The sequence below is a fragment of the Urtica dioica genome, chromosome 8 (assembly GCF_054948205.1).
Source record: "Urtica dioica subsp. dioica isolate 48M chromosome 8, U.dioica_male_clone48M_v1_H2, whole genome shotgun sequence".
Lineage (NCBI taxonomy): Eukaryota > Viridiplantae > Streptophyta > Magnoliopsida > Rosales > Urticaceae > Urtica > Urtica dioica.
Genome location: NC_142763.1, coordinates 12,147,922 through 12,159,006, shown reverse-complemented (window position 1 = coordinate 12,159,006; position 11,085 = coordinate 12,147,922). Strand labels below are relative to the sequence as shown.

Genomic DNA, 11,085 nt, shown 5'->3' with positions numbered 1-11,085 from the left:
CACGGCGAGGCTGCGACGGGGAGTTCGTGGGCGTCGCTGCCTGGGTTTCGCCAAACCAACTGAAACAAAAAGAAAAACCCCAAATCAAACATCCAAAACCCTAATTTTTCCAATTTCGGCCAAAATCAAGAAATTTCCAAATAAACGGCTTCAAATTCACAAATCCAGGTAATAATCAACATCAACCGAGCTCAATCAATATCGAAAGCAAATCAATTTCACTCAATCAATACAGTCACAAACACACACACACACACTCAGTCACATGGTCAGGCATACACATAAACACACATACACGGGAACACACATAAACACACACCACACACATACACGGAGCCGCCTGAGAGACTGAGACTTGTTGGCTAAGAGACTCACGGACTTCTTGGTGCAGAGGCTTCGAGGGGTCGCGCGAGGAAGAGCGAGGCCGGTTCAGATCGAGTCTGGCGCGAGGAATGAGCCTGGCTGGTCGTCGGAGGACTGGTCCGAGGCTGAGAGAGAGAGGGTAGTCGGCGGGCCCGAGCACAGACATCCCCGGTGGTGGTCGCTCGCCGCGGGAGCAGAGGCCGGGCGGAGAGGCGTCGGTGGTGGTCGCTCGCCGTGGGAGCAGAGGCCGGGCGGAGAGCCGTCGGTGGTGGTCGGAGGGAGCGACGGTGGACTGGTTGTAGGAGAGAACCCGGAAAGGAGAAAGGGTCAGATTGAGAGAGAGTCGGATTGAGAGAGATGGAGTGAGGATTGATTATGAATGAAAATCGCATAGAAAATTTCTTTTATATCATAACCTAGAATTTAGGTGCGACATTCTCGCACCCAATGACATGTGACGGACTATTAGGTGCGACAAAGTCGCACCCAATGATGTGTGTCAGTACTTTTGGGTGCGACTTTGTCGCACCCACTGATATTTGAAAAGAGAGTGGGAAAATTTGGCCGCCGAAAAATTTCAGACTGTTGGGTGCGACTAAGTCGCACCTAATAGTTAGGACAAAGTAGTGGGATCGACTTAGTCGCACCTAAATGTTTTGACGGACTTTTGGGTGCGACTTGTCGCACCCAACCTAATAAAAAATCGCGAAAATTTTACACTGCTTGTTTGACTTACGGGTCCGACTTTTCGCACCCGAAAGTCTTTTGGGTGCGACTTTTAGGTGCGAAAAGTCGCACCCAAAAGTCTTCCGCACCGGAAAACTATATTTGTAGTAGTGTCACCGAGCTCTTATGTCGGACAAAGATGATTGAAGCCAACTCTCTCCCTACGCCAATGGTCAACAGTGTGAAGTTGTCCGCTCACATCGGAGAACCTGTTGAAGACATGACTCTATATCGGAGCGTAGTAGGAGCTCTACAATATGCTACGATCACAAGACCAGATATCAGCTATTGTGTCAACAAAGCCAGCCAATTCATGCACTCGCCTCGACAACCACATTGGAAAGCCGTGAGGAGAATCCTGAGATATTTGAGAGGAACACTGAAATTTGGGCTGGTCTTAAAAAAATCTCCATCATTGCATATTACAAGGTTCTCCGATTCAGATTGGGCCACAGATCCTGATGACCGGCGATCAACGAGTGGATTTTGTGTCTATCTCGGAAATAACTTGGTCACATGGAGTTCCAAAAGCAACCCACAATGTCGAGGTCTTCAACGGAGGCTGAATATTGGGCTCTAGCTGCAGCTACAGCAGATATACTTTGGCTAAAATCTCTACTGCAGGAACTGCGTATCGGAATCACTCACAGCCCCATCATATGGTGCGATAACTTGAGTACTGTTCTGCTCTCGGTAAATCCGATTCAAAATTCCAGAACAAAACACATGGAATTAGATCTGTACTTTGTCCGCGAAAAGGTCCTAGAGAAGACTCTTCAAGTGCGTCACGTTCCAGCCCAAGATCAAATTGCAGACATACTCACCAAGCCACTATCACACTCATTCTTCACCAGCCTCAGAAATCGTCTTGGCGTTTTGCCATGGGGAGAGCTCAAATTGACGGGGAATGTTAAAGCAACCCACCTAAACGACAAAGCCACTCCATGTCGTTAATGGTTCAAGTCGTTTAGGACTTCCCTTCGATGTCGTCCTTCTCGTTGGCCTCATCGTCAGCGGATAAGAATTGCAGACAAAGTTCGACAAAGGGAATCATTTGTACGCCCTCCATACACGCATCGTCAGAGCAAATCGTCCATGCTTGTATGCCCAGGCTGTGATTACCGTTGCACTTGAAAACAATCGGAATATTCCATCTGCCATTTTTTTTATTCCTTTTTGTAACCCTGTTTTTTCTCTTCAGCCTATAAAAGGCAATACGTGTAAATGGAAATATTTGAGCTAGTTATTAATCAATACTCCCTTATTTACATTCTTCATAGTTTCAGGATCGTGATCTTTAGGCTACAGAAGGTGGTGGAAACCGCGTTGTACCAGAGTTAACTATCGAGGTTTCAGATCGGAACCTGTGAGCTATGGAAAGCGGTGGAAGACGCTGTTAAATTCGAAGACGCCACCGAGAATCTGGGCTATCAATAATATTCTTCCAATATACGGAAACCTTCAGCGAATAGGCGTTGATTGTTTACATATTGCGCTTTTTGCGGATATTAACTCAAAAACGTCTTATGCGACTTTAAGGAATGTCAATGGAGTGAGGATATCTCTTGGAAACCGGGGCAATCGCTACTCAACGACCAATTTTGTGGAGATATGTGTTTCGGCTTCCGAGTCCCTCTTCTTTTGGGATCTATATAGCTTTTCTCTGCCCTGTTATCGAATACTAAAGTTCTCATTTGATTCTTATTATCTGTGTTCCAGGTGAATCCTTGAACATTTATTTTCCAAAAACATTTAATTTAGGCTAAAAATATAAAAAATGGTTAAAAAAAATCAAAGTTAAAGTTATAATTTTCAAAAGATAGATAAAGTGGTCTAGGTGACCCTTAAAAGTCGCCAGTTCAATCAGTTTCACGTGGAGCGCAAATAGGTGGCGACCTCGAGTCGTGGCAACAGTGTTCCAAGACTCGATGGGTGCTATGGTGGAAACTTTCCATAAATGTGAAAGAGTTAGCTATTCACCACTGACAGTCGAAATGTTAAGAAATTCGTGCAAGTCCTCGATTCGCAGTAGAGAGAGTTCGGTCTTCGAGTTGCAACGATGGAGACAGCCTGTTCGACGACCGATCGACAATAATATGGTGGTCCACAAACTCGCCTCAAAGCCGATTTCTTCTCATAGCCCAAACTTTCTAGTTGACATTATTAGAAAATAACAATTTGGTATTGTTGTTGGTCAACGAATTCTGAATTTTCTTTAAAAAAAAAAATAATAATAATAAGAGAAATTGTCTAATTTGCCACCAATTTCATAACATTTTCCCATTTTTCACTAAAATGCTAATTTTTCCCAAAATACCACCATTTATGTCAACAATGTTGACATCTATGTTTGCCCTTCACTATAAGATGTCAACATTGTTGACATAGATGTTGCATTTTGGGAAAAATTAGTCTTTTGGTGGAAAGTGGGAAAATGTTATGAAATTGATGGCAAATTAAGCAATTTCTCTAATAATAATTGAAGGGACTAAATCTAATACGTGATTGTCGTTATAAAAGAACGGAGATTGGTGTGTCGTTTATTTATTTCTTATTTTATTTATATTTAAGTATTTTCAAAATGCAGCTCTGTGGTTACTGATTTGGGCAGTCAGCTAAGCAGAAATTTCGGACATGGCTGCTTCTCTTACGATTCCTTTTTCTTCAGTCAAATAATGGGAAAATCTCCTTCTCTCACCTCGTTGTGCCTGGACGCAGTGAAAGAAGAGCTTCTTAGAGGTAACTTTCTCAAAATAAATTCCCTTCTCGTTTCACCGGTGTTAGGGTTTTGCGCGCGAAACGTTTGCCTTTTCCGATTCCCGTCTCGAAACGTTTATTTATTTATATTTTTTTTTGGCAGGAGATGATCTCTTATCGGTTGTCTACGAGCTTCCTTCGAACTTGTTTGATGTTCTGGTTTCTCGATTACCGCCATTCATTTTGGAGAAGTTGCAAACGTCTATGTGAGTACCATTTCTCAGACGTTGGGTAATATAGTTGCTATAACGCTGTTTGTTCTCTCTCGAAGATTTGATTGTTTGTGTGTATTCGTATTATTTCCCTTTTGTGCGCTCAGAGGTTTCGAGGATCGAAATGAGAACGAGATTAGTTACGATGATCGTTGCCATAGAAACGGAAGAAAAAGACGCAGAAGGTTTGAAAGAACAATTTTTTTTAATATATTTTTATATCTATGTGACTCGTATGGTATGTATATTATTTTGAATACAGCATTGAAAGAAGGTGCCAAAACTAAATATTTTGTTGCGCTGATGGCATTTCAATTATTTATTTATTTTACCATCAAACCAGAAACTGGTTACATTTCTAATTCATGGAAAAATGTTTAGGCCATGTTTGGAGCCTGGAATTTACTATGGAAAATGATATTTGTGATGAAAAAAGAGGTGAAAATCGAAATTCTACTACGTGTTTCAACTTTCAAAATCATTTAATATTGTGTGAAGAAGTGGAGATTCCTTACTATTTCTTTCATTCTTATTGGGATGTGTCCAAAAAATTTAGAGAGAAAAAAAAAGGGAAAATTGAAAACGAAAAGAAGTAAAAGGGAGCATAAGACTGCGGATTTCAGAAAATGAAATCCTGCACTCATCTGAGTTCCTCCGGAATTTGTTTTTCTTCATTATTTCTAAAGAAAATGGAATCCACAGTTTTATATATTTTTCACCAAATTTTCTCTCATTTTTTTTTTCTTCCCTCTCTTAGTACATTCTGCAATCCAAGAAGCGCCAGGAAAATCTGGGGTTTCAATGTTTTTCCTCGCATTTTCCTGGTTCCAAACATAGCCTTAGAGTGTTTAAATCATCTGGCTTTGAAATGACATTCTGAAATGTAGTTACGAGGAAAATAGACTTTGAATTCAGGAAAAAAAAAACATCGTCCATAAAGTTTTTATTACTTAGGGAAACATGCCTCGTTTAATGATGAAATGCTTACGTAGGTCTTCAAATTTTGAAAAGGCTTGGAGGGATTTATTTGAGTTGCGATGGCCAAAGCGTGCCGATGAGAGCGATTCGGCTGATTGGCAACTGATGTATTGGGAAGCTCATTTACAGAGGTATGTAAATGCTATTGGTAATATAAGGTTGTTTTCTATCTGGGAAGTTGTTTGATTTTAATGTTGTTCCCATTTTTATTTATTTTATGTTCATTGAAAGTATAGTTGTCTGGACGCTGCGGCAGAGTTGGCTCCCCTCCCTTCTTTTAGCGGATGTCTCGGTGATATAAAGATTTCAGGTTTGTTGAAAAATTGAATGATGTTATTCAACTATGAGTAGGAACATCATCTTTATTGCCATATCGATATAGTGTTACCAATATTTTTTTAAGCTGACTGGACAACGTAGTGCTGAAGCTTGTCTCTGTGTATTATTCAGCTTACATTATAAAAAATCTGATGAACCAATACACTGGTTTAACTGGTCATGTTTTATCAAGGCTAAGTGCAATCTTTGAGGATTGATCGACACTTACAGATATCACATCAGTATCATTATTAATTTTTTTTAAGAAGGTTGAATGAAATTATTTTTTATAATGGAAAGAAAATTTTACAAACTTAGAGTGAAATCTCCATGGCTTCAGTAAAGGCAAAGATCAATCTGTGGAAAAAGCAAAGATAATAATACTAGTATTGCATATCAGATAAATATCTTCTGATTTTGTGTAGGCAGTTCCTTAGGAAAAAAAATTGAATGGCTTTGGAATTAAGTTCCTGACCACAGAAAATTAATTGGCTCCATAACATTCGTCATCTTTCACGCAGAGAGCATTTTAAAGCAAATCGGAATGGTGGATCACATGAAAGCTGGTACTTGTGACTATTCGAGATTGTCTTACCATTTCCAAGAGTTTGGGAAGTATGCCAAGTGAGTGCGGTCCTTGCCACGGTGTCCTAGGGCTCTCTTGCTTTGAATATTCTCAGAGTTTATATTCTTACTTCATCAAATCTTTTGCAGATGTCTAAGACTTCAGAATGTTCTCTGTGGCCCAGAAACTTCTGTGAGTTCCTTAACCCAACATAAGTACAACAAGCATCCACGATAATGAGAGTTTTTTTTACTGCTTAAAGAATCTTTAGTGTCTGTATTTGATGAAAATAAAGGCTTCAACCGTTCCTTATACAGTCATTCAAATCCGTTGCAGCATTTATTAAGGACAAGCAAACTGCAAAGCTTGGTTTTAAGCTGGATTAGATCCGAGGAGCAAGTAAGTTCAACCCTTTTTCTTCTTCTTCTTTTTTCTTCTGAATTTGAAGTATAAACCAAACCCATATGTAATTAATTGTTATGATACCAGTAAAGTTGCCTCCCTATAGTCTATGTGGGTAACTTTTATGGTTTATATTAAGGCTATATGATCTGAAATAGATTTCAATGTCATGTTACTCTGTTTAACTTAAAGTTGAATCAAAACATATACCAAAATTTTTCCAAATTTGTTTGGTTAGTAAGAGATGAAGACATTGCAAAATACCTACCTTTTCCTACGACTGCTTCTGATTAAAGCATTTGGCATGTATATAGATTGGTGGATTATGCAAACTTCTGAGCCAGAATTGTGAAAGTTTGTCATCACTTGAGTTTATTTACTGCAAGTTCTCTTCAGCTTCCATTGATGAAATTTGCGATTCTCTAATCATAAACAGTGGGCTCACACACGGGATACAGAAGTTCTCAATATCTACAACAAGCTTTCAACAAACAAATCCACATTGTTTACCTCGTGGACTTGTGTCTTTTCTGTCATCAGGAAGGTGCTTAAGCGATGTCAAATGTTTACATTTATAACGTTCATGATGAGCACATGTATTATATATCTAATGGGTCATACACCTACATCTTAAGTAAAAAGGAAGTAAAAGAAAACAAATCAAGTGTTGATCATGCTATAGCCCAATCCTTGTGAAGGTCACTAAAGAGAAGACACTTAACTTTTTACACTTAAAAATTTATTCTAGTTCAGTGGTACAATCTAACATATCTATACTTACCAACTCAAGGTACAGTGTTATTGTCTAGACTATTATTTACCAAGGTACAGTGTTATTGTCTAGACTACTTAGTCATCTCATATATTAAGCCTCCCTCCAAACCTTTTGCTTTTTATGGGATATGGTTGTCCCAGCAGCCAATTGAAGTCCAAGGCTCCGTTTGGAACCCGGAAAATAGGAGGGAAATGAAAATGGAAATCCCTCCTATTTTACTTAGGTTGTTTGGATTGAGGAAAATATTGTAGAAAAAAAATATGATGGAAAATGCGAGTGAAAGTGTATAACTAAAATGAGGATTTCATTTTCCTTCGAAAATCAAATGGAAAATGAGAATCTCTCCTCATTTGTCTATGAGGGGATCACATTTGTCTAGGGTAAAAATGTAAAACTTTTTAAAAATGGGTAAAAAATGTAAATAAAAAAATTTAGGGGGGCTAATTAAAAATATCATGGTAAAAATGAAATTTTTTTTAAAAAATGAGTCAAAAGTGTAAATTTTTTAGGGTAAAAATGTGAAACTTTTTAAAAATGGGCAAAAAATGTAAATAAAAAAATTTAGGGAGCTATGATTAAAAAAAATTCATGGTAAAAATGTGTAAATATTTTAGGGTAAAAAATGTAAACTTTTTTTAAAATGGTCAAAAAATGTAAATAAAAAAAATTTGAGGGGAGGGGGCTAGAGCCCACCCTGGACTTGAGTTAGCTCCGTCCCTAGTCTCATCATTACTTTCCCGTCAATTTTCTCTCATATTTTCTATGACTTTCAAACACAATTAGAATTTTAACTTTTTCTATTATTTTCTCTTACATTTTCATTTTCTCTATTATTTTCATTTTCTCTCTTATTTTCCGGGTTCTAAACGGAGCCTAAAAGTCCTTATAATTAGATTGTTTCAAGGTCTGTGGGTATATCGAGTCCCAAAAATTCTAAGCTATTGAAAGCATAGGTTTAAAGTTCCACAGTTTACATGCTAAAAGACTGACAACTTCTAATCTATTTGGGTGTACAAGCTCTTATTGTATAAATTTCAGCTTATAAATCCATGAAACTACTTGAGGTTTGCAATCCAGCTTATAAATCTTGTCAATTTTAAACTTAAATCTTTAGGGGACTTACATTCATGTGGTAAGAGACTGAATTTTAAAAAAGAATTTATTTTAGTACTACCACTATTTTTTTTCAGGTCTCTATGCTCATTAAAGCTCACTTATAACCACCTCGGACGGAACTTCGCAAACTTGGTTTTTAACACCCTATGCGATGTTTCATCTAGTGTCTCGATCCTTGACCTCTCTGAAAACAATGTGAGCTATGCACCTTTATCAAGTGCTGTGATCATCTCTTCTACTTTTGCTACACTGTTGCTAGACTGAAATATATGTATCCCTTCGCAGATTACAGGTTGGCTTTCCTATTTCAATCAGAGACCCTCAAACGGCCACTCAGCTCCCCCTGGACCAGGCAAGTCCTTGCAATCGTTACGCGTGCTAAACATAAGGTACGGATTGGGATTTTGTTATCCTCCTAGCTGATTTTACGCCTTCAGAATGATTAGCAAAATGATTGTACGCCAGTAGTGCTTGGCACTGAAAAGCAGTTTGGAATTATCGTTTGTTTTCCAATTTTATATGGACAGAAATTAATTTGCAGGGGAAACAATCTGGACACAGATGATATGGTTGGCCTTAGATATGCTTTGGCTCATTTGCCAAATTTAGAGGTTCTGGACATAAGTGATAATCCAATTGAGGATGATGGAATCAGGTGAGCTGAATTGTATTCCCTGCTTATATTTGAGCTTATGGAGGGTCGTTCGTCTAACAAATCACAATCTGATATCAAATGTTACAGAAGCTTACTTCCCTCTTTCACCGAATCTTCCGAAAAATCTTCTCAATTATCTGAATTACAAGTGGAGAATTGTGAGCTTTCGGTCGTTGGGCTGGTTGAACTCATAAAAACCATTTCAGCGTTGGAGAGACCATTGAAGTCCTTATCGATAGCCGATAATGTCGTGGGGAGGTGAGTCTTAACTAATCGTTAAGAGTATTGCGCTTTTTCTTTTTTACATTTTCCAAAGATGTTATGTGTTTGTTGTCTGCTGGGTTTACAGCTTCCATTTTCTAGCCAGGTAAGCCAGGTAGCATCGGCTCTGGGAAACCTTTTATCCACTTCCATCGAAGTACTTAACATAAGTGATATTGGAATGGGCACATCTGGATTTCAGGACGTACAGAGAAGCATTTCTGCCGAAGTGAAGCTAAAGCTCGTTAAAATCAACATAAGGTTGAAATAAACCCTCATTTCTTTTATTTTTTTCATTTTCTGTTACACGTCACCGAGAGCATTTACTGTTACACGTCACTGAGACCATTTACTGTTACACGTTATGAAGTTATAGATAGTTTTTTTTTTTTTTTTTTTTCTATGGGTTTACTCTGTACAGCAAAAATCAAGGCAGGGTTGCGGCTGCAGAATTTTTGTCGACGCTGTTATCACGGGCTCCAGAGCTTGTCTCTGTCAACGCAGCATATAACTTCATGCCAGTTGAATCAACCAACGCCATATGCTCTGCCGTTAAACTTCTGAAAGGTAATCAACTAACTAATTAACAATTTTTTTTAATAAGACCTGTAAGTAGCCACGAATCAAGCCACAGCCAAAATTGTGCACTTCACTTCGCTTATTAGTTTCATGAATGAATCCGAATTATTTGTTTACGTACATTGCGGTAACTATGTAGGTTAGGAAAGTCAAAGAGGCCTTTCGAGTATGGAAATTCAGAGATGAAGGGAAATTCTTTTGTTTGTAGGGAATCTTGAGCTCATTGACTTGAGTGGAAATAATTCGGATACTCAGACAATTCACGAAATAGCGGAGATTCAACGAGTTGGAAAACCCGTTGTTGTCCTCTCATCTCTTCAAACCGTCGATGCGCCTTATGACGATGAGCCGTAGATAACCACGGCTCAAATTGTGGTCATATGTAACCACATAGGTAAGAGGGTAAATTATATAGTTGAATTATTGTATTCGGCAAGTTTTTCCTTCTGTACTCGGCGTTGACACCAAGTTGCAAATTCTACTTGTGGTTATAGCGTTGAAAAATAATTCCTGCCTCATCGTTCACTACTTTAGTACTACATAGCTTGTAATGATTTACTTTTGTTTTGTATCGATTATGATGTTGATGTATCAGTCTCTATCTTCTTTTTCTTAATTCTTTTTCCATTGTCAACGATCTTGAGATTACTTCTAGGTTTATTTTGGCGCATGCAATTCATTCGCGTGTTACATTTCTAAATTATTTTTGTCGATACATATTATTCTATTTATCATGGCTACTAGTCTATTTTAAGACATGATGCACCAAGAGTGTAGTTTGCAAGAACTCATATTTCGTGTAGATCAATTTACTTTGTAATTATTACTTTAAATGTTTATTTTATTTATTTATTATTTTTTAGGCTAAATTATATAAATATAAAAAACATTATTCCCCTTGAATTTTTTTTTTTTTAATTTGTCCGTCTGAATGTAATTTTTAGCTCCGTCACAGAATATCCGGTTCCGATGGGCTCTCACTTGCACTTTAAGTTTAAAGTAGAGTATACAATTTCTTCAAACTTGTTCATTTAACTCAAGTGTTCACCTTTGGCCTCTGTACCCACGAATGCCTAAGATATTAAGTATCTTATCTGTAAAGATTATATAAGATTCTTATATAGTATTGACAATCTTAAGAAGAAAAAAAATTGCAATCAATTGCATCATCACACCACCCACTTAATTGTTTAGTTTCCTAAAAAAATAAAAGTTGTCTACTATATATATATATATATATATATATATATATATATATATATTAGCATGAAAGAAAGAACCATAGCGTGATGTAGAAAAAGCAAAAGCCGACAACCGTTTTGTTTTATCTTGGGAAGTTCTCCAGTGGTGCAATCTCCTAGTACACTATGTAAATTGG

At 37.8% G+C, this 11,085-nt stretch overlaps 1 protein-coding gene across 1 annotated transcript; it reads left to right on the top strand.

Annotated features, from left to right (window-relative positions):
- Positions 1-3,659: 3,659 nt before the first annotated feature.
- Positions 3,660-10,386, top strand: LOC149388171 (RNI-like superfamily protein). Its single transcript, XM_089621491.1, has 16 exons — positions 3,660-3,828; positions 3,950-4,052; positions 4,166-4,243; positions 5,051-5,167; positions 5,273-5,346; positions 5,876-5,978; positions 6,069-6,111; positions 6,256-6,318; positions 6,636-6,865; positions 8,287-8,407; positions 8,498-8,601; positions 8,754-8,867; positions 8,955-9,125; positions 9,240-9,389; positions 9,550-9,695; positions 9,916-10,386. Exons 1-16 carry the CDS (start codon positions 3,765-3,767, stop codon positions 10,059-10,061), a joined length of 1,827 nt encoding a protein of 608 aa, XP_089477617.1. The 5' UTR covers positions 3,660-3,764; the 3' UTR covers positions 10,062-10,386.
- Positions 10,387-11,085: the final 699 nt, after the last annotated feature.

Coding starts and splice junctions, on each gene's coding strand:
- LOC149388171 (XM_089621491.1), top strand. CDS start 3,765: ATGGGAAAATCTCCTTCTCTCACCTCGTTGTGCCTGGACGCAGTGAAA. Junction 8,408..8,497: donor TTGACCTCTCTGAAAACAAT/GTGAGCTATGCA, acceptor ATCCCTTCGCAG/ATTACAGGTTGGCTTTCCTA. Junction 8,602..8,753: donor TTACGCGTGCTAAACATAAG/GTACGGATTGGG, acceptor ATTAATTTGCAG/GGGAAACAATCTGGACACAG.